The 27,912-nt window shown below is 44.7% G+C and overlaps 2 protein-coding genes across 4 annotated transcripts; one reads left to right on the top strand and one right to left on the bottom strand.

Moving 5' to 3' along the window:
* On the top strand, positions 1-4,086 carry M6PR (mannose-6-phosphate receptor, cation dependent). Its single transcript, XM_048933276.1, has 7 exons — positions 1-207; positions 1,538-1,711; positions 1,935-2,107; positions 2,192-2,301; positions 2,504-2,634; positions 3,098-3,224; positions 3,774-4,086. Exons 1-7 carry the CDS (start codon positions 59-61, stop codon positions 3,894-3,896), a joined length of 987 nt encoding a protein of 328 aa, XP_048789233.1. The 5' UTR covers positions 1-58; the 3' UTR covers positions 3,897-4,086.
* PHC1 (polyhomeotic homolog 1) lies at positions 4,060-26,327 on the bottom strand. Of its 3 annotated transcripts, XM_048933262.1 has the most exons (15): positions 26,207-26,327; positions 21,293-21,448; positions 19,897-20,007; positions 18,586-18,663; positions 17,684-17,833; positions 16,585-16,740; positions 14,971-15,469; positions 13,901-14,646; positions 12,551-12,698; positions 12,230-12,438; positions 11,536-11,650; positions 10,886-10,994; positions 10,097-10,247; positions 8,078-8,309; positions 4,060-7,856 (listed from the first exon to the last, which is right to left on the bottom strand). In XM_048933262.1, the coding sequence occupies exons 2-15, from the start codon at positions 21,404-21,406 to the stop codon at positions 7,702-7,704; spliced, it is 2,973 nt and encodes a 990-aa protein (XP_048789219.1). In that variant the 5' UTR covers positions 21,407-21,448; positions 26,207-26,327; the 3' UTR covers positions 4,060-7,701. The 3 variants fall into 3 exon arrangements, with proteins under 3 accessions (XP_048789219.1, XP_048789220.1, XP_048789221.1); XM_048933263.1 differs by lacking the exon at positions 16,585-16,740; XM_048933264.1 differs by lacking the exons at positions 18,586-18,663; positions 19,897-20,007; positions 21,293-21,448; positions 26,207-26,327 and adding an exon at positions 18,356-18,467.
* Between the last annotated feature and the right edge of the window lie 1,585 nt (positions 26,328-27,912).

Here is a 27,912-nt window from a genome sequence, read left to right as displayed (position 1 = left end):
TCTTGGGCGGCACGGCACGGCGCATTAGTTTTTGTCATGCTCTTCCTATTTCCGGTTCATGGGGCGGGCGAGGGTAGTGAGGCGGACATGGCCGTCGCAATGGCCCTTGGGCTCTGCCCCTGCCCGCCGACCATGGCCTGTCCCTGAGCAGCTCCCGCTTCTCCGTCGAGCCGTGGTGCGGACGGAGAGGACCGTGCGCGGCAGCAGGTAGGTGTGGCGGAAAGCGAGCCCAGCTTTCTACTGCGTACTTACGCAGTGGGCACGGGGCGGCGGGGACGAGGCGGCGGGCTGCCCCGGGCTGACTCTGCCCAGCTGTAAGCAGGTGGTTCCGGGCAGCTGCCACTCAGGCCTGGTTCGTCAGCTTGTGCGGTGGCTAGCTGGCAGAAGCCGACAGCAATGCCGTGCGGTTTCTTCCTCCTGCGTCTGTGCAAAGGAGGCGTTTGCGGAGAGGTTGCCCGAGGAAGTGTGTTCTAGTAGCGAGTTCTTCTTTTGTCTCGTGAGGAGAGAATCACGAGTTCTTGTGTCCTGGGCCTTAGCAGTGTGGTGTATCCAACCTTTGAATGTATCTAGCCTCTCCATACTCATGTTTATCTCCATAGTGATAACAAGTAGCTCAGAAGATGTTGCTTGACAGGATGAGCTGAGGGGCAAAGATGACGTTCCACCAAATAGCCTGCCAGTCTAGTTGCAGTGAGGTACTTATGAAATTGTGGTTCGTTTGTTCCCAGCATCTGGAACTGACATCCTCACTAGGAGAAGCAAAGGGGAAATCTGTCCTGGTGCAGTTGCAGAGTGATTTACGTGCTATTTTAGCATAAGCCTGAAGGCTGAAAGTTCAAGACTTCATGGAATCATTAAGATTGGAAAAGACTAATAAGATCATCTAGTCCAACCGTCAACCCATTGCCCCCATGCCCACTTGTCTTTGTTACTCCCCTTCTCTTGGATTAATCATAGGATGTTTCGATTTCCTTTTTCAGTTCATGAAAACTGTTCTGTGGTGTTGCAGCTGAGTACTACTGAATGCTTTCAAATTCTCAGCTGAAGTAGTCCTGGAGGATAACGTAATTATTAGGATTAAGGAGCTTGAGCAGACAGAGCCTGACAAGTCACAGTGGCTCTTCACTGCAAGCTCTTTACGCAAAAGCTGCAGAGAGACTTGATTAGAGGCCTGGTAAATTATTTGCTGACTGGCTTATCAGTAGGATGTGATAATGAACAGTAGCTTGTGCCTGATACTTACACCAGCATTCAGCCTGCTAGGCTCTGTTTTGGCTGAATCAAAATTGGTTAACATGCTCAGCAGCAAAACTTTTTGTGGTTCTAAGTCAAAATTCGTAAAAGAATCCCAAAGAGGCCTGGTTTGTTTTTCAGTATAAGAGATTGTAGTGTCTGTTGAGAACTGAGAGGTGTTCATAGGTTTTTTACTTCTATTTGTAGTCAAGATTGAGGGAATGGTCAGTAAGTGCCTTCATGTAGTTAGTTTGTAGAGGGCTGAGATGGTTAATCCCATGTGTTCTTTGTGATATGTATCCAGGATGTCATCACATTCCCATACCTCTGCTGTGCTGGTAGTCTTTATGGCCCTTGCTGTTGGTGTGGGAGCTGAACCGCTGACTGAGAAGAGCTGTGATGTGGTTGGTGATGAGAGTACTGAGTCACAAATGGAAAAAGCCCTGCTGAAGAAACTAGAACCACTGAGTCAAATAAGGTATGATACAAGCAGTATTGACTTGCTGTGGACCTTAGGGTCCAGTGCACAGTGTTTACACCTAATGGGTCAATTGGGTGGAAGAATTTAGGGCCAGGCTTTAGGGTGGGCTCTGTTGTTAGCATGAGCTGTGACCTGGCTTCCCAGGTCTTGAGTGTCAATTGCTTTGAACTCAACTCATTGTAATTCTGTTTGCTTGTCTTCTATTCTCTTTCTGCTGCAGATTTAACACGACTGTGGAGATTGGCACAACTGAAAACTATGCCTACCATTTCAGGGTATGCAGAGAGGTCAACAGCAGCTTGCATGATTTTGCTGGTGTAGTACAAATGGATAGGCAGTCTGGAAAGACTACAGTAATAGGAAGAATCAATGAAACCCAGGTCTTCAATGGAAGTAAGACTACTCAATATCTCTCTTCTTATCTAGCTTTTGCCTCCTGGTCTGGATTTGCAGCCTATATTCTTTCTCTCTTCACAGGTGACTGGATCATGCTGATTTATAAAGGAGGTGATTCATATGGTAGGCACTGCAGTGGTGAGAAGAGAAGAGCTGTGATAATGATTTCTTGCAAGCGAGGAATTACAGCGGTGAGTGACAATATGAGGTAGGACAGGAACAGGAGGCTGTCAGACAAAGCTTGTTTATAAGCAGAAAGGCCTTGAGGGTGCAGTAATGTTTTCTTACTTTCTCTATGGGTTGTTCCCCTGTACCAATAGAGCTAAAACTATCTTCTGGTGAAGTTTAGTATAAGCCTGGGTGTATTTTCACATAACTTTTCCCAAATTGCAGAGTTCATTCAGCATTATTTCAGAAGAGAGGGAAAAGGAGCAGGACTGTTTCTACCTCTTTGAGATGGACAGCAGTGTGGCTTGTCCAGCTGAGGATTCTCACCTCAGCACTGGCTCCATTCTACTAATCACGTGAGTTGTTGGAAGATGTTATACTAGTCTAGATAATTGTATTCAGTCACTGTTAGATGTTACTGTGGCTCCAAGCTTTGTAGACAAATTCTAGGATAAGGCATAATGCTGCAGAGCTGCTTTGTTCCCTTCATAGCTTACAGATCAGTGCACTTAAACATGGAATGTGTGACTTCCTGGAATTGTACAACAGCTCTTTGCCACAGTTGGAAATTCAGACTAGGAGTCTTGACTTCTCATTTTCTGTCTTTGTGCTTTGGAGATCTACTTCACGCAGATGTCCTGAAAAATTTTTCTAGCAAATCTATATGTTTTTGACCTTTTCTGGTATGGTCTTTCTTCAACTCTTTTCTTAGGTGATGTTCAGCTACTTGCTCCGGTGCCAAACTGAGGCAAGTATAACTGGGTTATAAGAGACTACTTGTATAATTTTGCTGTTCTGATTTTTAATTCTGCCCTCTAGGTTTTCCTCAGTAATCGCAGTCTATATCATTGGTGGGTTTCTCTACCAGCGCCTTATAGTGGGAGCAAAGGGCATGGAGCAGTTCCCTCACTTTGCCTTCTGGCAAGATTTGGGCAATTTGGTGGCGGTGAGTGGAAATCCTTTTATATTCCCAATCTAAGCCCACGTGTTAAGACATAATAAAAAGGCACCTGCACTGTCTTCATAGACTGTTTCTTGGATAGACCTGCCACAGTGTACCCTGTGGGAAAAGAAGATATCTATCTTATTCTAGGTAAGGGGAACACTGTTTTTAATTCCTTGATGCAGCTGGTTCCCTACTGCTCATTATGATTAAGACTTTTCAGGTAGGAATGTTCAGCTGGGAACTGTGGAATGTTCAGGCCTGATTATGTGAAACCCTTGCTTGGTCACCTTAAGTAGTGTTGTTTATTCTCTGAATGTCTGTGTTGCTGCACTTAATCAGTACCACATTCTACCCCAGACCTGACTTAAGTTTCAGGATAAGCTAGGATATCCCTTTGTATGCTCCTCTTATCAGCCTAGGTTCTGTGGACTTGCCCTCAGATAGCACTGGGGTAGACATGTTCGTGTAGCAAAATTGAATATGTTTTGCTTTGTGTGGCTGCTGATTCTGCATGCAGTCTGATTCTAATGTAACAACTTGTGCTTGTAGGATGGCTGTGACTTTGTCTGCCGATCTAAGCCTCGAAATGTACCAGCTACATACCGTGGTGTGGGTGATGACCAGCTGGGTGATGAGTCAGAGGAACGGGATGACCACTTGCTACCAATGTGATAGGCTTTCAACACTTCTCCCCATTTCCCCCCAGCCAGTTCTTCTCTCTTCTGATTTTTCTTTACATGATACGCTTTGCCTGTCTGGTGTGTCAAGTCTCATGGATGCCTCTAGGTGTGAACAGCACTGGTCCCCAATGGCATGCCTCATTGCTGTAATGCTGTTCTGTTTTTTTGTTTTTTTTTTTTTTCTCCAAAAAAATGCAGTAAAGCAGCAAAGCTATGGGGAGCAAGTGCTGAGAGTTGATAAGATAGCAAGAAAACAATGTGAATGATCAGCACTGAGAAGGAAAGGGAGTTTCTTCATTGAGAGGAAGAAAGGGCTGTGAATGCATGCAGAAAGGGAAGTCTCCATTTAAAAAACTGAGACTGTAGCAGAGGGGTCTTTTAATGTATTTTTTTTTCCTAGGATTTACAGAATCTGTTAGACGCTTTTTTTTTTTTTCCTTTAAATGCATTTTTGGCTTTTCTAGCACCTGCGCTGTTGCACACAGTCTTTGTCAGCATAACCTGCATGAAAAGCTCTATGCTGGACTCACTGGAGTTGGAAGAGACATTAGCACCCCTCTAGTCTTTTTTCTAATGCCAATGTGTTGAAAAGTAGACACCTGTTTCCTTCAAGAGGTGTAAAAGGATGCATGCCATCCTCTCAGACAAGAGAGGGGCAATGCTAAAAAGAACAGAGTTAAATGCTGTTTCACTACTTTTGAATTCAGTCAAAATACTGTCTTCTCCATCACAGAAGAGCAAAAAAAGAAAAAAAAAAATTATGGTCTCCTAAATGAAGGGAATGCTTTCTGAATGTGTAAGTGACATCAAGGCAAAATCAGAAAATTGAAGACAGCTATCACTTGAGTTCTTTAAGAAGCCTTACTTGAAGCTTTATGCCTACACAGCTCAGTCATGGTCAGAATTGTGATCTCATGCTTCCTGAAGCTTCCTTGTCTGGCAGAATGTTTTCCTGGGAAGCTACTACAATTCTTATTAAAAAGAGTAAGAATGCTAACACACTCAGAAATGTGTTGAGAGTGACCCCAGTTGCTGTCCCCTTCAACATGATGTACACCAGTCTTAAGACACTTGCCCTGTGCAGATGGTACTTGAATACTGCTTGGAGCAAGAGAGCCTTCCACTTGGGAAAAGCAGGTACAGCTGAGTTACAAGACTTAATTTGAACCTTTAGGAGCATAGTACTTTGATTCTTAATTGTTTTTTGCTTAGTCTAGCTCCTCACTCCCATCTACAGTATGGCAGAATGGGAAGAAAACAGTCTTTGATCTTGAGGGCACAGACTGCTGAATATACTGCTAATGGCATGGTACAGATAAGGTTTGTGGGTTTTTATACTGACAAAGCAGTGACAGTAGGGGCAAAGAGATGACCCTGTTTTCTTGCTGGGGGATGAGTGGGCAAACACCAAAAGTCAGAGCAGAAATTATGGTCTCAGTCTTTCTCATAACATGGGAAAAAATGAAGTCATTAAGCCAGCTGGTACTGTTTTTCATGGTGGTATTTAAGGTAACTTGTTTTTTGTACAAAACAACTTTCAAAAATAAAATGACCAGACACCCTGCTGTAGTGTTGTGCTGATGTAACTTAACAGCTTTCTTTGGTGCTAGACCACCCTTCTTATCCAAGGGTCCTTATTATGCAGTATCTTCATACTTCTACCAGGACTCTCTTCTGTTAGTGTAGGCAGAATATGCACGCTTTTCAAAGTTCAGGCATATGCACAAAGGAGAAAAGTTCCCTATATTCTTCTGTAAGAATGAAAATGAAAGTTGTTGCTTCTCAAAGGTCTGACTGACAGGAATAGTCAGGTTCAGACAGTTTAAAAAGTGGCCAGACCTTTAAAACCTGAACAATTTTTATTAAGAACACTGAATGTAACATGAAAAAGTGAAACCTTTAAATGTGACTGAAGTTAATCTAGGCTTCAAAAGCAGCAAATACTACCTGCCTACCCTGTCAAAAGCCAAAGTAAACAAGTTTTGCCATACCCAGCCTGCTAATAAAATAGTTTAAAGGCTGCCCTCCTTTGCCATTAGAGGTGCTCACCTCTGCCTTTTTTGTCCCCTCAACTTTCATTGGACTGAAGAGTGTTTTCAAGGTGCAAGAATTGGTGGCTTCCTTTGGGTCTATTTTGATTCAAGAAGGCTTAGAATCCTTCTCTCATAGGAATGAAGATATCAAGAATAAATTCAGACTCAACACTTCAGTTAGAACTGGAAAGTTGATACTACACTTTAGAATCTCCCCCCCTTCTTATGAGGTGGGTCAATACAGAGACTGTTATAGAGATCTCTGATGGTTTCTTGTGCCATTAAGCTTCCACCCATGCCACAACACTCCTGCAACAGTAGGTGCCTTCCACATAGAACAGTCTAATGTTTTACTCAAATATGCATGTGAAACTTCTGAAAATAAAAAAGCTGAGACAAACTGCCTAGGAAAAAGTCTTGCTTTCAGGTATTCAGCTGTAGGGGACAGTTACCTCTTCATGCTTTGTATAATTTCTTCCAGAGTTTGTTTTTTGTTTTCATTTTGCTTTTTTAAAAGTGAAAGTGCTTCTGGAAGAGAACTGCACATTTTCATCTTTGGCAAATGCTAAAAAAATTCAGAACTTGGTCTTTACAAAACCTGTGAGAGCTGAGTGGCAGGGGATTATCCTCTAAACATCACTGTACCCCTTAGGAAGAAATTGTATTAAAAAAAAATCAAAAATCAGTTGTTAGAGTGTTTTTATACATATATATATATATATACTGGGGAAGAGAAGTATTTGTTTTACAACATCAATTTAAAAAAGTCTAAGGCAGGTGATACAATCCTGCCAGCTTAAACTTTGTCTTGTAAGCTCTCCTGAGGATAATGAAAACAGACAAAAATAATACAAACTGATAAAAGAACAGAAAACAAACTTAACAAAAAATGCGAACCAAAATTCCAAGTTTTTTTTTTTTGTTTTGTTTTTTGTCTTTTTTTAATATGAAGAGCCTTGGCACTTCTGGAGACTGCTTTGGATCTGTAAATTATACTTTATCACACTCATGACACCTAGTGGTGAAGGGTTTTCTAATGTAAGACAACCCATCCTCCCACTCAGATTTTCCCATCACCTTGTCACGATAAATCCTCTTCTGCTTCAAAGATGGGCATCTGGAGCGAATAGCTGCCAAAAAACCTAGTCTTCAATCTGCATCTTTACTGGAGACAGTAAAGCTAAGGGAAGGTAGCTCCTAATGCCATGGGCCTTTGAGTTTGATATGTGTGCTGGAATGGCTATTAAACACAGTTCAAAAAAAATACCTAGGCTATAACAGAAACAGCCCCTTTTGTTTTAGTTCTTGTATACCCACCTCTGCCACTTGGACCTTTTTAAATACTCCACACACAGCTGCTCCCAAAACCATGCAGGGCAGGAATTTCCTGTACCTCAGGTTCCAGTATAACCAAGATCCAGCAAACCTGCTTCAGCAAAAAGGGGCAAGGGCACTTCCCCTTTACAAGGTTGCTAAAACAGAAGGAAGTCTCCTTCTCTTCTTAATGTGGTATACGGGAGAGGCATATCCAAAGAAGGAAGGAAGTTTCAAAGGCCCCAGGTGGGAATTTTCCTCCCTTGTTATAGCACCATTCAAAGATCAAGACATGGGCTTGTGCATGGCAGTTTCAGGCAGTTAAATTCCTTTTCATTCTTGAATGCAGGACCACATGGGATTGTCCCATTCCTTGCCCCAACAGAATGTCTTAAAGCTGGCAGCTGCTCTGGGGTCAGAGCAAAATTGAAACTGCTAGCTTCAGAGCTGTTAGGTCTCCTTGAGGACATTGATCTTGGCACATATCTTGAGAGCAGGTCCTAGCTTGATGTTCATAGCACTCATGAGGTGTTCCTCCTTCAAAAGCAACAGGGCCTGGCCATCTATTTCCTGTGACCGAAACTCTTCGGCAATCTCCTGGCATCCTGTGAAAGCAAGGAAATAGCACTAAGAAACAGCCATGGACAGTCCCAATTCCCCATCTCACTCGCAGAGGAGTACAACTCATCCATTTGCATGACCTACTCCAGAAACATATACAGTTTGAAAGCGTGACGTATCACTCTCAAAGATTTCCAAAAAGAGAGTCAACAAATTTCCCCATGCTATTGGATCGCAGAACTGCAGGAATGGACCATAGATTCACCTTGCAGTGATGCAATGAACTCATACACTTCCTCCACGCTCCAACGACTGGGATTGCTGGACAGGAATACAGGGTTGATGCCGTGTAGATCTGGGGTAGGTGGGGCCATATTAGAGTTTGCCAGGTCTCTGTCTCCATGGCCAGATCTTACTGACAGAGGTCCTGGAGATGTAGGGGACAAAGCCTCATCGTAGCTAGAATTATCAGAACCTCGACTTGAATCCTCCTGGCCCTACAAGCCCACGAAAAAGAAAGAAAACATAAGCATTTTGTTTGTTTGTTTTTTGCTGTTTTTGTTTTGCTTTAATGAAGAACAAATACATTCACATTTATTAACTGTAAAAGTCAGAAACTGAGAGCAACAGCAGTTTTCCCAGACAGTGACAGCTGTTTCAGGCTGTTGGTCCAGGGGCAGCTGCCACAACAGCTTGATGTCACAAAAGGGAGATTCTCAATTCCCTTCCTTTTCCTCACTATCCTCCCACAGTCCATTCCTCTTCCTCATGACAGCTCTGAATAATAGAATTATAAAATGACCTGGGTTGAAAAGGACTTCAAAGATCATCCGGTTTCAAACCCCCCTGCTGTGTGCAGGGTCACTAACAACCAGACCAGGCTGCCCAGAGCCACATCCAGCCTGGCCTTGAATGCCTCCAGGAATGGGGCATTCACAACATCCTTGGGCAACCTGTTCCAGTGTGTCACCACCCTCTGAGTGAAAAACTTCTTCCTAATATTTAACTTAAATCTCCCCTCTCTTAGTTTAAAACTATTCCCCTTTGTCCTATCACTATCCACCCTTGTAAACCATCATATCCCCTCCTGTTCATATGCTCCCTTCAAATATTGGAAGGCCAAATGAAGTCTCGCTGGAGCCTTCTTTTCTCCAAGCTAAACAATCCCACTTCCCTTAACCTTTCCTCATAGCAGAGGTGCTCCAGCCCTTTGATCATCCTCTTAGTGGACCTCGTCTGGACTCGTTCCAAGAATTCCACATTTTTCTTGTGCTGGGGGCCCCAGGCCTGGATGCAGTACTGCAGATGGGGCCTCACAAGAGCTGAGTAGAAGGGAACAATCACCTCCCTCTCCCTGCTAGCCACTCCTCTTTTAATGCAGCCCAGAACACAGCTGGCCTTCCGGGCTGCAATAGCACACTGCTGGCTGATGTCCAGCTTTTCATCTACCAGGACCCCCAAAGTCCTTCTCTGCAGGGCTGCTCTCAAGGAGTTCTTCCCCCAATTTGTATAAATACCTGGGATCGCCCTGGCCCAAGTGCAGCACTTTTCACTTAGCCTAGTTGAATTTCATTAGGTTTTCATGGGCCCACTTCTCCAGCCTGTCCAGGTCCCTCTGGATGGCTTCCCTTCTCTCCAACATATCGACTGCACTGTTGAGCTTGGTGTCATCTGCAAACTTGCTGAGGGTGCACTCAATGCCATCTTCTGTGTCACTGATGAAGATGTTAAAGAGCACTGGTCCCAAACCTACCCCTGAGAAACGCTGCCTGTGACTGGCCTCCACTCTGACATAGAACCATTGATCACAACCCTTTGGCTGCAACCAGCCAACCAATTCTTAATCCACTGAACAGTCCATCCTTCAAATCCATACCACTCCAATTTAGAGAGAAGGATGTGGTGAGAGACCATGTCAAAGGCTTTGCATAAGTCCAGGAAGATCATTCAATCCTTCTATAATCTGATTCAAATCATTTCTCTGAAAGAAAGCTAACCATTCAGGAAAAGCAGATCAGCCTGTCAGCTGATCACACTCACTCAGACATCTGTGACATATGTTGGAGTAAATACAGAGTAAACAGAAGTACAAATGTGAATCTAACTTTTGCAGCTGATGAGCAAGCAATGGGAGTAGCTTACAGTGCCCTGTGTAACAACTGTGTCAGAACATCCACTTGGCAGTTAATGTGCCACAATATACATTACAAGAACCCAATGCCTCTAGCAGCAGCAACTTTTACATTGGCTGCTCTGACAGAAGCAGACAGGACTATGGCCTTACCCTGTGACGCTTGCCCTGGATCTTTGTTCGAGTAATTTCAGAGCTGCTGCGCCGTGATCCCCGTCGGCGCACTCGAGCATAGTTAGCTTCCTGCAGTTCTTTCATCTTCTTTCTCTGCAGCCGAAACTGATGGCTGCAGCTGACATTGTACCTCAAATAAGTAGAAGCAGAGCAGCAATTAGGAAACAGCAATTAACTAAATTACTGCTTCTCCTTCCTCTAGATGGGGATGAAACTCATCTTTACCAACAAATTCTGTTCTTCCTTCTAAGAATTCTCCTTAGAAGAAACCAGTCCAGACTTCTGACACAAGCAATATTTGTATACCAAAGTCTTGCTCTAACATCTGAAAGGTCAATTAAGTCATTCCCTTAATGGAAAAGAAAACCCATAACAAGTACTCTGCTATTGTAATGTCTTCCCAGGTTTTTCTCCTTGTGTCTTTGTCTAGTATCAGTACAGCAGACAGCTGTCAGTATGCATTAATTTAGTCAGCCAAATGTATGTTCAACTGAACAGAGGTTCTCTGGAGCCCAAGAACTTCCCCCTTCCCATCTGATTTTCTGAGCAAGTAAAAAATCCTGTTTATACTCAACACCACATATGCCTCCTAGAAGCACTCACAAGTCATAAACACGTCCAGTCCTAAAGGATCTGTGTGGTCAGTGCATCCCATGAAGGGAGAATCAGATGTACTTAAATAGTATACACTACCTGGAAAAAGGGCAAATGCCCAATTCCAGAGAATTCTGAAACTCACGAGAAAAGGAAGTGATGTCTTGCTATTACCTTTTAGCGCAGGTCATGGAACAAAACCTTTTGGAGCCACGGAACTGGGTAGCTGGGGCATACTTCCCACAGTATTCACACTTCAGCAAGTTTGCTTTCTTATCAAGCTCTAGTGAGACACAGAGATGCACACCATTTGATTATTTGAACTGAAACAAATCACATATAAAGATTCCTCATTCTGCTGCTCTTCTCAGAGCAGATTCCAAGTACTCTTTTGAAGCTACAAAGCAATTAGCTTGGGGAGAGGCAGAAGCTTCACTAATTAGGAGCCCAAGATATTGAACAGAGTTGTGCACTTCTCCTGTCAGTATCTTTTCACTTAACAAGAAATAACATATGCTTCATACCCTATAAGTCTGCACAGGAATCTCCACCACTGCACTCTCTACTGTGTCCAAATACCCTTTACAACCTTAAGTCATCACAGTTCAGATTCTGCTCACTACTAACATGTGCTAGATTGTATTAAAAACAAGTAATATTTTCTGGCACTTGGGAAAAAGAGACCCTGGGTCTGTAGCTTGAGTCTCTAAGAAGTTAGCAGGAGGGCAGGAAGAAAGACAAGTCCATACTATATAAAGTAAATAATGAAGTATTATAAGAAATTTTCAGTACCACTACCTGTGTGTTCTGGTGCTGAAACTCACCCATAGAAGCACTGTTCCCTCCTGGAGAATTGCTGGACAGGTTTTCACCCTGACCAGAAGGAGCCCCTCCCTGCAAAGGTTTCTCAGATTCTTTTAGCAGCTGAGAACAACCCACCTGGGCAGGAAGAGAAAGCATTGGGCCCATCAATAAAGGAGTCTCTGTGTCCACCATCCCCTTTCAAGGCATAAGTCCCTCACACCTTATGACTCAAAAGAATCCCTCTGCCTAGTGAAGAAGATACTGAACAAAGTTATTACTCCTTCCTGACTCACAGATGTGAGAGTTCTTTCAACATGTACTGTCTTCCTTGAATAGCCTACCCATGTGACTTATCGCCCCTCATTTGCCTAAACTTGCTGCTTGCTCAAAATGCAATGCAGTGCATCCTTCCCTCACTAAAACCCAGGCAGAAGAACCTTCTTACAATTCCTAAAGAATGTATTGCTTTGGGAACTACTGGAGAAGACAGTTCCCATCACTCTTATATTACTCTCTCCAACCTGTTCGCTAGTAACAACTCTTGACACCTAGCTTCATGCATGAAAACAGCTTCCTTTGCCTTCCTCAATTCCGTGTTTTAAGCTAAAAAAGCTGATTTGGAACATGGGGAAATATAGTCTGTTCATCTGTTGAAAGATGAATGCCTGCCACCCTTCCAAGAGATATATTTCCCTTGCAGCAGTAAATTCTTACCGGAAAGGGCTCTGCTCCTTCCTGGATGACAAAGCCCTCTATTATGTGCGTGAGGATCTGGGGCTTAACAATGGCTTGTGGAGGTTTGGAGTCTCCTGTCTGACGTGACACCATTGCCAGGTTTGCAGTGGGAACAGAAGTCGAGGTGACTGATGTTCCTTCACTTGATGTGGCATTTGGGGTTGCAGTAGCAGCAGAATCAGATTTATCTGGAATGTTAACAGCCCAAGAGTCAGCGTTACTATTGCTCAATCTACTTTACATGGAGTGTGAGATCAGATTATTAGCACACATAAGATGGAGCTCTACTTTGTACCTCACCTCCATGGCCATTATTTTCCTCCACATTTTTGGGGCTATCTGTCACAGGAGAGGACCTGGCAGGCATTAGTGCAGTGACACTGGCTGATACCTCCTTCTCCTCCTCTGACTCTGCCTTGCGCTTTATTGCTAAGCTCTGAGACTTGCCCTGCATGAACAAAGTAGAACACGTAAACAAAGAGAAAAATCACAAAGCAGAAAACAACACAGATTGAAGGCAATGCAAAGATAGACCCTGGTCCATCGTACTTATCTCCAGTCTGGTTCCAACCCTGGAAATGCCTCCAGCTCCCTCAGAGTACATATCTTTATTTAGGAGTGTTTGTCTAGAACAGAGCCAAACTTTCAAATGACTGTCAGCCAAAGTCAAACTTCAAAAGACTCACTGTCAGACTACTGCGACTAAGATCTAGAATCCTAGTTGATATATTGAGATATTCATATAATACCAAGACACTGTGAGAACATTGAGGTATTATTCCAGTAAGAAAGAAATGGAATGGCAGTCACTCAGAAGTTTCCAAATAAGCTTCTGACTACATCAGATCCTATCTAATGAAAATCTGTCAGATCAGTTGAGGAAAGATGTTGGATGACAGCAGAATCGTCCCCCCAGTTCTAAAAATCAGACAAATCCAGTGGTAACTTCCTGAAGAATCAGTCAGAGTTTAGAAACAAACTGGCACATTCTGTCCCTGACTATACAAGTGAAGCCCCACTAAAAAGTACAGTCACAGCAACCAGCTGAGGGTATCTGAGCTGGGAAAGTGTTGGTGTACCAAGGAGTTAGTCAGGTAGGTCCTAGTTGGACAATTCAGAGCAGCATGAGAGAGGCCTGTGGAACAGGAGCCATCTTTGTTTACCTCTGCATAGCCTGTTGCTAGAGAATCCTCTGAGGCCTAGAGCCAGCTCTACCTGCGTGGCTGAGACCACACATCAAGGTTTCTCTGACCTGGAGATATCCACACCTAGTAGGGAGAGGGAAGTTCAGTCTTCATGGCCCACACAGCCGCCTTCTCTCTCCTGAGAGAAACAATGAAGAGGCCAATTGTTGTTAAATAGGATATTTCGTATGTAATGTGGACACCTACCCTGTTTCAGTGAGGGTCCGAGTCTCCCCCATTTGTTTCATGCAAGTCTTTGAATGAATGATCATGTGAAAGAGAAATGCTTGTGCTCAGTAACCCCAAGAGCTGGGCTGGAATTTGTGTTCTTGAAAGGTAAAGTCTCCATACATATTCCCTAATTCAAACTTCTTATTCCTCCCATCCCACTGACCCACAGCTAGAATACAATTAGCGTCCTTGGACTGCACAAAGAGAATCCATACGGTATTCTCTCTTGACTTACTGGCAACTGGAGAGACTGCATGTAGAATGCTGTTGGCATCTGAGCCACTACTGGAGAGGAGGTAGGATTCTTCACCATGTGGGTTGTACCTTGAACTTGTGCCAAATTCACCCCTGTAGTGAGAGGAGGAGCTTCCTGCGAGGATACTGGAGCTGAAGAAGGTGGGGAAGGAGCATGGGCTTGGGAAACAGATTGGACCACAGCTGGCATTCCCCGGGAAGTTGGTACTGCTGCAGCAATCTGAGCTATACCCAGTGCTTGGGCTTGGCCTGAGCCCTGCTGCCGAGTACCCACCACCTGCACAGGGATGTGTGGTGGAGGCTGCTGTGCTGCTGACATTTTGGCAGGCCCAAGCTGAGGTGGTTTGATGGTGACCATAGACTTTGACTGAATTGGAACAGGTGACTTGGTGGCTGGCTGGCTAGGACTGTCATGCTGGAGCTGAACAGACTGTGGCTGGGACTGTAACATAGGTTGCACCACAAGGGTCTGAGTCTGCTGCTGGTTTTGAGGTGGAGCCTGCTGCTGTGGAGGTTGAGCTTGCTGCTGCTGGGTCAGAGATGATGACTGTTGCTGTTGCTGGGCCAGCTGGAGGTGGGTGGCTGTGTGGAGGAGCTGGGACTGGCGGTGCTGGAACTGCTGCTGGTGATGAATAGCAATCTGCTGCTGGATTACCACCTGTTTCTGCAGGTGGATCTGCTGCTGCTGCTGGATCAGTGAGTGTGGCTGAATCTGTGTATATGTAGCTATATACAAACACAGAGCCAAACAAGAAGAGAGAATAAAGGTTACCAATAGCACAGCTGGAACAAGAAAAAGCAAGTAGCCACTGTACTGGTCTGATTCAGTAAAATGACTCCAAAATGACAGCTTATTGGTCGAAGACCATGGGGACTGAATGGGCTGAGATCAACTTCTGTCATTAATAGAGCAGGATAATCCCAGGAGAATAGCCCGTGGGAGCACTGAAGCTGGAGGGCATGATGGGGAACCTTTCACTGCTGGACTTTCAAATGGCATTCTCACAAAAGCCCAGGTAATTCAAAGAGAAGGAAGAGAGCACCGCTTACCTGAGCTAATCAATGTCTGGCTGGGTGCTGGTGTAGCTGTCCTGGTAAGGTTCATGCCCACAGTCTGCTGTCCACCACTGTCCGTTTCACCCTTCTTTGTGGCTGCGTTCTCTGACTCTGTTTGGCTTCCCTGGCTGACAGTCACTGCCTGGGCAGCTGCTACTGGTAATGGCTGAACCACTCCTGTTCCTTTCCGTTGGCAGCTGCCAGCAGCACCTGCAGAGGCTGTCTGGCTCAATGCTGTAGAATTCTGGCTCCCACTACTTGCAACCACACCCCCGGAGACACCATTACTGCCTGCTGCCCCTTGGCTCAAGTTGAGAGACTGGCCCATGCTGCCAGAAGAGGCTGGAGCCACTGCCACAGTCTGGCCTGTACTTGTGGCCTGTGGTAGGCCTGAAGCCTGGGAGTTTCCTGGCAGAGCCGCCTTCTGAGCAGAGCCTTGGAGCTGGGCATTAGTGGCTGAGGTCTGTTGGCTCCTCACAGCCAAGTTTTGAACCTAGAAACACATACAAAATACAGTCTGTTTGTTTTATGCATGTAACTTCCTAAAAGTCTAAGAACAGTAGAGAACAAGAGAATGCATAAGCAATAAACTCTACTGGGATGCAGGCTGATTTGATGCTTTAAGTCTCACAGGCAGAGCTGGCCTACACTGCAGGATAAAGCTCAGCTGCAACTATTCCCAGAAAATATATAAACGTGAACTCCCTTTTGCTCCATCTCTGATGGAAGTTAAAGATCTCTGGCACTTTCTGAACACCGCGTAAGAACACCACCATTCTCTCTGAGGCATGCAACAGCCTTCAGACCTGCCTCGCCCTTGCATTGCTAGGATCCACTTTCACATGGTTGTTAAAAGCGCTGATACTCCTTTAAAGACTAGTAATTCCTTTTCAACTTCTGTGCCGTTTGCTTCTTTTCCTATGCAGGGCTTTCCACTTACGATGCCTGCAGCTATTCTGCAGCCTTTCTCTATTTCCTCTGTATTTTGGCGTTGCCATCTTCTGTATTTACTCCCCCTCCACATGCAGCGTTATCTTCACGTCTGATCGGGACTAACTTGGCCAGAAAAAGTGGTTCAGACAAGATAAATATGAAGTTACTGGAAATCCCAAGCATGACTGGGATAGGACCAGGAAAATGGGAAGCCACAGCAATCTGTAGAAACATTTGCAGGTGAATGCAGGAGATAAGAACTTGTGGCCTGTTCAGTCTTAGGCATTTTTACAACAAACCAACTGGGCAAAGGAACACTACTGCTGGCAAAGACTCTTTCTTGCAAAGTGAATGTCCAACTGAAAAAAAAATGGACATAGATCTTAGCAATTTTTTTTTCACACAAGGATAATCGAGCAACTGTGAAGATGTGATTCAGGTTATGTCTCATCTCAGAAATTTTAAGCTGGAATGAATCCTGTTTCTGGAGGCAAAAAGCAAACATTGAGAAATGATGACAAGAGAACATGCCTTATCTGCACTAGTTACAGGGACACAGAACGGGGATAAAACAGAGCCAACCTTTATAAGCATTGGTGGCTGGAGCAAAGGACCAGAGAGCAGGTGGCAGAGTGCAGGGGAAGAGAAGGACTCCAGGAAGGAGGTGTCACTGACCTGGTCTGTGTCTGCATGGACCCCAGGAGACTGGGTAGGTGGTACCTCCTGCTGGACAGCAGCCACGGCCCCATTAGGCATCAGGATGAGTTGGGAAGCAAGAGGGACATTGCGGCCCAAGGTCCGGTTTACCTGCAACAGGTTTCCCAGCTGCGGCTGTTGGGGGAAGGGTCAGGTGATGTGAAATGAAAGGAACGGAGGAGAATACAGAAAGAAAGACAGTGAACCACAAGCAGATTAGAGAGCAACAAAGGGCTGTAATGTTGCGCTTGGAAAAAATCCCAGCATTCCCTGCAATGTAACAGTAAATATAACCCTCAAGAATAGGAAAGTGGAAGCAATTTTCTTATGGAGACAAATAACCTGCTATTAAAAAAAGGGGCCTGAGTCAACTCCCACAGGCCATCCAGGACTAGCTAGAAGACTTGCATGTAATTTAATTCCGAGGTGTATATCTGGGACTGGTTGACCAGCAGAGATAAAAGATATATCCAAGACTAGGGTTACTTGAAAAGGAGATTACAATCTTTATCTAATGCCAACAAAAAGAAAAAACATATTTTCCAAGTAAGTAATCAAACCTGAGATTGATAATAGTGAAGTCTAATGTTTTTTATATAGCAGCACTTCAAACTGATTAAAAAGATTATTTGTTCATATTGATTTATGTTTCTAGACGTGCTTGAATCTTGGCTTGTGTCCCTGTGTGAAGTAGCTGAAGGGAGTAATTTACTATCTATCTGTTCCAACAATGAACAAGTAGTTTTATTTTTGTGAGCCATAGTCAAGTCTAGCAAACATATTTCACACTTGTACTCCAGTGAGAAGTGCCATGGGATCTTTAACATCTATGCAGAGCAGAGACAAATATGGTTCTTAAGTATCTCAGTACACAATACAAAATTCATCTTAAGCTGAGCCCGGAGTCAAACTGTGACAAGACCTTTCCCATCTGAATTCAGAACACAACACTCTTAAATTTTGAGTTAGTTAAATCTGGAATTAGCCCAGAAGTGTTGGTAGCTCCAAAAACTGAAACAAGAGTGTCTAGGAAGACACAGTTTATACACAGGACAAGTTGTGTGTACATATCTCTTACCCGGAGATACATCTGTGCCTGCGACTGGTTGAGAGGTGGTGAAGTGGTGTTCCCAAGGAGCACAGACTGCGTCAGAGTTGTGGCAGTGGGAGAACTCACGCTCTGTGAACGACTGATCAGCTGAGCAGCTGATGTGGTGGCTAGGTTGATCTTAAAACAGAGAAAAGTCCCAAATCATACAGGAAGAGATGGGGACAAAAGAAATAAGAACAAATCCACTTACTGGGGCGTAGAAGCAATATTTCACAGATTCTCCCTGTATCATGCAGGGGACCAAGAAGAAAGAAATTCTTGCCTTAATGGGTTATGCAATCTAAATTAGCCAACCCTGAATGCTAAACTCATTTGTAAGCTAAGCCCAGGTATCTCTGATAGTTTGTAACTTCAATAAGAGATCTAAAAATACATTTTCTCCAGCCTCTCAAGTAAAGGAAAAATAAAATCAAACCAGCAAAAACAAAGTAATCTACCTTACCAACTCACCTATTCCCTGAACAAATTGCAGCTTCCCAATATGCACTACAAAATCATACTTCCACTCATTCAATGAGCTCTGCCAAAGAATAGTCCCTTTCAAACTGCTCAAAACTCCTCCTTCTAAGAAGTCCTGATACTCTTCTAAACCATGACAACATATCCCCAAAGCCTCAGGAAAAAGAGATCAGTGACTACCTTTCCAGCTAAGAGGCCTCTCCCACTCAGAAACCTTCTCTGGGCTCCTCAACCCCCACCAATTATGACAGCACCCCAAGTCCTCAAAGTTGTCTGTATCTTGTGGACTCCCAGCATTCTTAGAAGCTGTGTTTCCCTGGCTGACTGCCTTCCTAAAAGACAAAGAGGAGAAAGAACAAGGGCAGAGGAGAGTAGGGGGCAGAGAAAGGCTTTGATATGTGATAACTTACAGAGGCTTGGGTGGTGGTAGTCTGTTGTGGGGTGCTGGTGTTTGGTGAGCTGGCCTGTCTACTAGCTGCAATAGTAGCCTGTAAGAAAGATTGACAGAGAAAAGAGTACTTGAAAGAAAGGTCCCAATATTTGGTTTCGTATAAACACCGAGTCTCATCATCAGCATCTTCTCCCATTTTCAAGAACTGGAGCACAGTCGAACTACTACAAACCCCTCAACAAATCAAGTGCAACTCAGCAAGGCACCTCCTTTTCACCAAACCATTTCAGTCCTGTACAACACATGCAATGGAAATAAACACTGAAAGTGCATGACCTTCATTCCTCCACAATTAAGTACATATCCTGTTGTTGCCTCAGTTTGCCATGCTACATGCTGCAACTCTGATGATGCTCCAGTCCACTGTTAACACCCACATAGTCCCTGCCAATATTAGCAATTTGCTGGGCTAGTCATGCAAGTTATTAACAATACAATGGTAGCACTGCAAGTAACAAATTTCAAATTGAGGCACATATGGTTAGTGGAGGAAGGTAAATAGTGTTCAATGCTTTTTTCCTTTCCTATGTGATCCCACAGCAAGTATACTATATGTGTCTAGTTGGTTTTACAGAAAAGTTTAGTATGATACTTGCGATACTCTATTCACTCCATGCTATAGAACTACAGGTAGGCATTTGAAAACAATTAGATCTTGGACTAACAGCCAAGAAGCAAAGCTACTGAGAGGGACAGACCTGTACTGTCACATCACATTTAATTCATCTTCAACTGACAAAGTCTGACAGGTGAGCAGAGTTGCTACATAAAAATACCTGCTCAACAATTAAGCATCATACATCATCTCAATAAGCAAAATTCAATTAAGGAAACACCCTTACTGATAGATAAGATCTACCCCTTTCTAGGAACTTTCTTTCTAGTAACTAGTAAAGAAAACAGAATAGTTTCAAAATAAAAATTCAGAGGACCTCACATTAAATTTCACATACAGAAAACTACAGTTACTGTTAGAGAAATAGCCATCCACAGTTCACTTTAAGATTGTTTTAAAACATTCCCTGGTGATTTAACCACCTATCTTTTATTTCAAGGAGGTGGAATGGCAAGTCACATGCCTCCAAAGTGCAAGTTCCCATTTGGTGAGGTGAATTTTTTTGCTGAAAAGCAAACGAGTCTTTTCATCAACCCTCACAGTTTACTAGCTGTTTGTATTAACCCCAAACAACGTGTTCAGGGAATCGCAGATAAGGACCTCAGTGTACAAGCAGAGAATCTCCACATCTTCCTCAGATCCAGTGCAACTCACCTGCTGGACAGCAGCCAAGCTGTGAAGCTGGGCACTGTTAAGCTGTTGCTGGAGCATAAACTGATGGAAGTACTGCGCTGCATTGGGCTGTCTCTGGAGTGCCTGAAGAGCCTGAAGAAAGAGTTAAACCCAATTTTGAAAAATAGCATGTCCTTGAAACATGATTAGAGAGATAAATGAAGAAATAAGTAACAGCCTTGAGACAATCTCTAGTCCCCGTGAAAAAAGCAAGGCCACCACATTAGAACACCAAAATAAGTATTAAAGCTACAAAATTGATAAAGACTGAATCACAGGTATATTCTAAGATAGCAAAAAGCACATTCGCAAAATTTGAATAAGCTCCAAGAATCTGGCAGTGTTCATGGTTCAGCAGGCAGACAAGTGCTTCAGTACAGCATGAATATATAGGATAAAGCACACATGTCCAACCCATGGGCTGCATGCAGCCCAGCACAGTCTGCAACGCAGTCCACCCCATGCTACAAAAGCGGTGTCCCCACAGAGCGGTCCCAGACACGCACTCAACATTTAGCAATGGCTAAACACTATTAACACTGTGTCAACTGAAGCTGAGACGTGGGGAGGGCAGTGCTGTGCAGTGCACAGTGCTGATTCACGTGATGACAAATAACTGTATGTTGCTGTCTGACGTGGAAGTGTGTATGAAGAAATGGTGTGGAACTGAATTCAATTTGGAAAAAATTGCACCCACTGACATTCACCAATGCTTGCTGAACAATTATGGACACCAAACAGTGGATGTTAGCACAGAGAGGTGGCAGGTGGTGTGTTTCAGCAGCAGTGACAGTGGGTCCCTTCAGCTGAAGAATATATATATATATATTTTTTTTATGAGTGCAGCATGCAGGCTCACATCATCACTGGCAAAAAAAACATTGCTACTGGTAGTGATTATGTTGAAAAATAGTGTTCTGTAGCTGAGAATTTATTCCATCAAACAGTATTATTGTGCTTTTTGTAACTGTTGTTGTTTCTACAGAAATAAATAGGAGGCATTACTTTCAAAGCAACTTATGCACATGTGGCCCAAGACAAATCCTATTCACTCAGTGGGTCTGAGGCAAGCCAAAAGGTTGGACACTCATGGGGTAAAGTCTGTATAGAGAAAATAGTGTGACAAGCTGAGCAACTTGCTCTAGAATAATGGAGCTAAAATGAGTCTATTGGATCACAGTAGATTAAATCTAAGAGGCTGGTGGAGTAACTTATAAAAGAATGAAGTAAAAGTCAGGCCTAGCACAAAAAATCCTAAATCCAGAAACAAGACACCCCTTCAAGGTCCCACCCTGACACGACGACTCAGGTACGTACAAAAGGGCTCACCATCCTTTCACTGATACACATTTATTCCCAGCACATAGTAGCACCTCACCTGAACAGCCTGCCGCTCATACAGAGACATCTGTGATATCTGAGGACGGGTGCTTCCCCCAGAGCTGGAGCTCCCACTGGTGGAGCCAGAGTTCTGCTCACTCTCAGTCTCCATGGTGACAGAATCCCAAGAGCTTGGCTGAGATTGACTCCGGCTCTAAATTGAGAGAATTGGGAACTATGTCAGGTTATAGAAGGAGCCAAACTGTAGTGCATTGTGTTACACAGTCTTTTTACTTGAATATCCCAGTACCAGGCTTCTTCCACAACTTTGATACATCACAAAGGTAAAGGGATGCCAGAGGCTGAAATAATCCAGAAATTATGCTCACAGTTTCTATCTTTCATTACCAGTATGAAACGTAATACACACATTCTCATATTTTTATTGACATGCTGCAATTGGAAGCTACAGCATACTGAATTCTTAAACCGGTAGCAGAGTGAAGTAGCAGCTGCAGGTCATTCAGAAACGATTTGGTTACAGACCTGCTTACTTCTACCTCAAGCCCAGGGAACTGAGGAAAATCAACAGTGTTTCTAGTCTGCCACTGCAGTTTTGCAACTTCTTATCATCTCTTCCTCTAGTCTCACAAGAGGTCTGATTATCCTACAACTCTGCTGCCCCGCAAATAATTTCTTCTCCCAGTTTAGCACCCTCAATTGTTTCCTTCTTTTCTGAACACGTGCATTTCCAGCTACTCATTGTTCCTTACAGATCATAACTCAAATATTCATTTGGAAGCTGGTATCTAGAGTGGTGAGTTGCTTTAGGTATGGATGGAGTCACAAGCAGAGTAGATGAAGGGATCACTAGCCATGCTTATGAGATGAAAACTGCTGAAGGAGTCATGCAGAGACAGAGATTTTCCAGCAGCAGAAAGAGGAGTTGCAGTGGCCTGCAGGATTGAGAAAAGCCTGAAGATGGCATTCATCAGCCAAGAGGAAGAGAAGTGACTGAAAAAAAAGTACTTAGCAGAAAAGTAATACATGGAAATGATCGTGGGGTTTTCTTGTATCAAGAAGCATACACTATACAGGAAGATGGGAGGCATGGGGGGCCACTGAAGTCAGAAAAAGGAAGACAAAAGTGATAAACTGGGAACAGAATTCTGGAAGAAAAAAAAATATTTTAGAAGGATATCATTTGTATAAGATTAAAAAAAAAAAAGATAGTCTCTGATAGTCTCTGTATTACTAACTAAACCACCAGCTGGCTCCCCAACAGCTTACCTCTGAGACCTCTTAAATAAGACCCCTAGGCTTCCAGGATCCCACAGCACCAGCACAGCCCCTGTATCTACACCTCTTTAATACCAAACATTTCAAGCTTTTTAGCATTCATCAAACTCAACTTTTTCCAGGTCAGTAAGCAAAGCATAAAAGGAGGTGAAACAATATTCTCCATCCGTTTTTAAATTCCAGAACGGTGTTAGGAGCACCGTTAGGAGCAGATACCTTTAAAGAAAAACAATAGCACTGACAGTACTGAGAATGACTGACAAAATTAGGGGAACTGCTGCTCCAGACCAGCTCCTTGAAATCTGTAAAATTCTCTAATTGACCAGCACGTTGATGTTGCTTCAATCCTGGCACCCTGTGCATCTTCACCTCTGCCCTCAAGTACTGCCTAGGTGTCTCCCTGCTAATCCAACACTAGCCTCCTGTATCTGCTTCAGCAGTGACCACAGCAACCAACTCGACCATGCAGCCACCCTCTTCTCAACTGAAACACTCTCCTAGCTGGCCACTACTGTCCTCATCCACAACTCTGCAACAGATAGAAAGAGTTGGTCAATAAGCCTACCTAGAAGATAAAAGCTCCGGAGGAGACAACTGAAAAGTGAGAAATTGAGGAGAAAGAATACAGACATTTTCAAAGGACTGTGGGACAAAGAAGTAGTACATAGGACAAATGTGACAATCAAAGCGAAACCGTACACATTATAGCGCAAGTAAAAGCATCACAGAATGGCTTGGCTTGGAAGGGACCTTATCTTATAGATCATTAATTCCAATGTCCCACCCACCCCCCCCCTTCTGCTGTGATCTTGGTTGCTAACCAGTAGATCAAGCTGTGAGTGGCTCACAACTGCCCACAGCAGGAGCCTTGGAACTAGGTGATCTCTGAAGTCTCCTCCAAACTAAGCCATTCTATTGATAGATAAGGTTGCCCACTGCCCCATCCAACCTGGCTCTGAAGCTTCAGAGATGGGGCACCCACAACTTCTCTGAGCAATCTGTTGCAGTGCCTCACCACCCTCTGGAAAAAAAAAAAGAATTTCTCCTAACATCTAATCAAAGTCTCCTTTTAGTTTAAAGTTATTCTCCCTTGTCCTATCACCATCTGAGTGTACAAAAAGTTGCCCCCCTTCCTGCTTATAAGCTTTTCTCAAGTAATGGAAGGCCACAACGAGGTCTCCCCAGAGCCTTCTCAAGGCTGAACAAGCCCAACACCTTCAAGCCTTTCTTCATGAGACAGGTGCACAAGTCTGCGTATCACCTTTGTGGCCCTCCTCTGGACATACCCCAACTGCTCTGCATCTTTCTTGTGCTGAAGGCCCCAGGCCTGGATGTGTTACTGCAGGTGGGGCCTCACATGGGCAGAGCAAACTGACACAATCACCCTCCTTGTCCTGTTGGCCACCCTCTTTCAGTGCACACCAGGATACAGTTGGCCTTCCAGGCTGCAAGCACACACTTCTGGCTCATGTGCAACTTTTCATTCATCAGGACCACCAAGTCCTTCTCCATAGGAGACACTGCTCTCTTGCCCACTCTCAATCTGCCCTCACAGGTTCCTCCCAGCATTTACTTCACTTCTGATGCTCGCTAGATCTTCCCATCAGTTGACACAACTTGTTAACTTTGGGGAAAAAAAAAAAAACAAAAAAAAAAAACCACACTTTAAACGTAAGCTTTGGCTAGATCAGTGAGTTGAAGTAGCTCAGTTGTGACCCTACAGCTGCCAATCATGTGTGGAAGAGAAAGTAACTAAATAAGACGTTGGTTCAGCCTAGCTGTAGCACATGGCCTTGCTCTCAAAAGCTGCACTAGAAAGAGAAACCTAGCTTCAAACCTGGTGCTCCATTCCATCAGCTCATGCTTCCTCATATACAACATCATCAATCTGCAAGATTTCACACATTTTTGAGATTCACACTGATCTAGATCTACAGATAATCAAGACCTGGCAGAAGGAGAATCCTCCTGACGCACCAGAACCTCTGGAAAGAAGGTACTCAAAAAACTCTGTAGCAAAAAGGCCTTTGGAGGCATAGCTAGACAAGCATGCTCTCCCTTTGCAGAAGGGAGGTAAGAATTTAATGAACAGGAGTGGCCAACAAACACAAACCTTTCCAAACACAAAAATGAAGAGCTAAGTTCCACTTCGAGCAGGCAAGTACATCTAGGGAGGCAGCTCCACGTTACCATAATCCAATTCAGACACAGGCTATTTCCACACAAAATAGCCCAGATTTCACCCTCTCCCCTCTCCACACACATCTTCCAGACACGTTCCTCTTTATTTTATGTCAGTCTAGTGACCACTGAGCTATTAGATGACTCAACTATCTGCTCCATGAGATTAATAATCTACCAAAAATTATTAAATGATACTCCAAACAGTCATGCAAACCATTATACAAGCATAACTGATAGATCCCAAGAAAATTAAAAAAAAAAAAAAAAGAAAAAAAAAAGAAGGCAGTAAAAATGTGGCCTCACTGGAAATTAACCTTGAAACAACAACTAGATAGCTAAATTATATCATACTTAGCACAGAACTGCACCCTGAAAGGCAGGAAAGGAAGAATACAAAGACCTATTAACACCATGACAAGAATGACAACACAGCAGAGAGGAAGGTGAAAGAAAGGCACAGAACTAGTTTATAGAACAAGGCAGGCAAACATGAGAACACGAGCCAGCCTAGAATCTAACCTGCAATGCTGATAACAGCACACAAGACAAACAGAGGTGGCCTGTCTACAGGCCTCTGGCCCTTCTCAAGTGCAGCAGATTAGAGCAAGCATCTACTCTAGCTACTGAACACATCAGGTTTAGAAAAATTTTACTTGCTTTCCCCATCCTGGCACACAGGTGTTACCTGCAGAACATCTCCTAATCTTACAATTGGTTTTGTAATCTCATCCTTGGGAGACTAAGTTAACCAACAAGATTTGTGCAGATTTGACCAGAAGATAAGGACAGAACAGCCAACCACCCAGACATTCCTCCTCACAGTTACCATTGCTTTCCTGCAGCACATTCTGTGAACTATTCAGGCAGAGAGAGGAAACCGTAGGGACCCGTAACTTGGTTTCCAGATGTTCCGGCAGCAGCGGGTGCAACAGTAAAGCACTGTGAGCACCTCGCCCCGCAGCCCACCGGCCCAGTTCCCCACCAAGGCTGAGGGGGGCACGAGCGCGGCCATAGTCCCCGCATGGCTCGCAGCCCAGGGAGCGAAGTTCGGCGAGTGCGAGTTGCATCCAACAGAGGGTGAGCTGCGCGCCCAATACAGAGCGGCCGTACGCTGCCTGCAGACACTTCATCGCAACACATAGATATAATACGACATAGACTCGCCGGCAGGGAAGAGGGGAGAAAGGGAAAGAAAGCGAGGGAGGGAAGGATGGGGGAACCCGCCGCAGGATGCTGGCGGAGGAGGACAGGGGACGAGGCGCGACTGCGACTCCATCCCTGCGAAGCTGGAGGCGCGAAGCTCGGCGAGGCCGGCAGCTGCCGGGCAGGCGGGAGGGCCGCTGCGAGACGAAGTTACTGCCGACCACCGCTCCAGTTGCTCGGCGTAGGACAGACAATGGCCGCTCCGCAGGCGCTGTCAACTTGCGGCGCACCCTCGCCGGCCCCGAGGAATAAGCCGCGGCCGCCCGGGCTCCGGGCCCAGCCTCACCTGCAGTCGCCGCTCCCGCGCCGGCGTTAGCCCCGCGCCACCCTGTGAGGGCCCGGCGCCACCGAAGTCCCACGCCGCCGCCGCCGCCGCCGCCTGACACGCCCCCGTGCGCGGGCAGCCAGGCCGGGCCGGGCCGGGCCGGGCGGGGCGGGGCACGAGTGCCGTTGTTCAGGGAGGGCGGGACGGGGGCGTTACCTCGAGGCGGCTCCAGGCAGCCGCGGCCCAGCCCGCCCCGGCGGAGCAGCCTCGGCGCACTGCGCGGCCGTTGTGGGTTGGCGGAGCAGAACGGTGGGGCGGGGATGGTCAATGCTCCGCGCGCTCCCACCACGCCTGTCCCGCCTTTTTTTTTTTTTTTTTTTTTTTTTTTTTTTTTTAATACTGTTGGCCTCCGGGGCACCCAAGCGCTCGTCACTTCCTCTCTTGAGGCGCTTCCGGGCACACGATCTCTTCCCGAGCGCCGCTTTCTGTTGCCCGGGCGACGGCAGCTGCAGCCTGGTGGCGGCGTTTGGGAGCCTTGTATGAGAGCTGTCTTTCCGGCAGTGCTCGCCTGTGGTTCCCGCCGCTGCGCCCCGTCAGGCCCCAGCAATCAGAGCGGGTGAGGGGCACGCGTCGCTGTCCTGTATTCTCTACCAGCGCTGGGGAGAGAACCAATGGACCGATAGCTCTAGCTTTATAACCAGCGGAACTGAGCTTTGCAGGGCAGGTGCAGCACTCAGCTTAAAGAGTGTGCTCTCTGTTGAGAAAATTTGCAATCAGCTCTTCTGGAGAATGGTTAATCTTACTAAACATCAGCAATTTTATGTAGGTAAAATATTTATCTTGATACTTAGGAAAACGCTGATGAATGGCCATGATGCAGCAGAAAGAGCTGTGCCTGGTGAACTGAAGAAGCCGATGCAAAAAGATTTAACAGCAAAAGTTTTATTACAGTTAAGCAAGTATTCTTACTGACGGTGCTGGTTACATGGAGGTGCTCCTCCAATTGCACATAGCTTACACAAAAGATCTTCTGTTTATACACATAACTGGTGTTATATATGAAGAAATTTTCCAAGAGATATGTTACATATGCAGAAGTTTCTAGGAGTTATGTCGCATTTTTTTGTTACAGGTTTTCCCAGAAGTATGTTGCATATTCTGATTCTGAGTGACTGATTCTAAGCTGTACCTCCTATTTACTTAGTACAAAGACTCAGCAGAGCTTCCTTGATTCAGAGGCAGGTTCTTTCTGTTATTTAAACAAACTGCAGAGCAGGGGTATCCATCAGTGAACACTAGCAAGCTTAATTATATTGTTATAACTTGTATCATGTTAAAGGAGGACGGTCTTACAACACGTCTCCCGTAACATCTAAAGGCTACTATGGTGCTTCAGGCAAGTATTATTCATGTTATACAACAATTCACCAGCTATGCTTATAAGGATATATTAAGAGAACATTCTGTGTAATTCTTGAAATCACTGGAGTGTTCTCCACCTGGATTCAGGTGTACAGCAGAAATCTGCATGAAATGCACTAAGAAAGTGCCAGAGCTGAACTACCACATTTAGAAATAAGAAGAGAAGCTATCTGCACGAGCACATCAGCCTTGCCTTGATTGGTTCTGCTGAACATCACTTATGTCAGTTACCCAGCTTAGGGAACTGAGTTAAAGTTTGAGCTTGGTGTTGGTGATATCCTTAACTGAACAATACTTATTTTCAC

The sequence above is a fragment of the Lagopus muta genome, chromosome 1 (genome assembly GCF_023343835.1).
Source record: "Lagopus muta isolate bLagMut1 chromosome 1, bLagMut1 primary, whole genome shotgun sequence".
NCBI classification, from domain to species: domain Eukaryota; kingdom Metazoa; phylum Chordata; class Aves; order Galliformes; family Phasianidae; genus Lagopus; species Lagopus muta.
This window is presented reverse-complemented; position numbering and strand designations above follow the sequence as displayed.

Bases quoted from the DNA above. Each gene is read 5' to 3' on its own strand.
- M6PR (XM_048933276.1), top strand. From the start codon at position 59: ATGGGGCGGGCGAGGGTAGTGAGGCGGACATGGCCGTCGCAATGGCCC. The intron at 1,712-1,934 runs GTATGATACAAG...TTTCTGCTGCAG, and splicing joins GAACCACTGAGTCAAATAAG to ATTTAACACGACTGTGGAGA. The intron at 2,635-3,097 runs GTGAGTTGTTGG...TCTGCCCTCTAG, and splicing joins GGCTCCATTCTACTAATCAC to GTTTTCCTCAGTAATCGCAG.
- PHC1 (XM_048933262.1), bottom strand. From the start codon at position 21,406: ATGGAGACTGAGAGTGAGCAGAACTCTGGCTCCACCAGTGGGAGCTCC. The intron at 17,834-18,585 runs GTAAGTTATCAC...CTCTGTTTTAAG, and splicing joins CTACCACCACCCAAGCCTCT to ATCAACCTAGCCACCACATC. The intron at 12,439-12,550 runs GTGAGGTACAAA...TTAACATTCCAG, and splicing joins GGAAAATAATGGCCATGGAG to ATAAATCTGATTCTGCTGCT.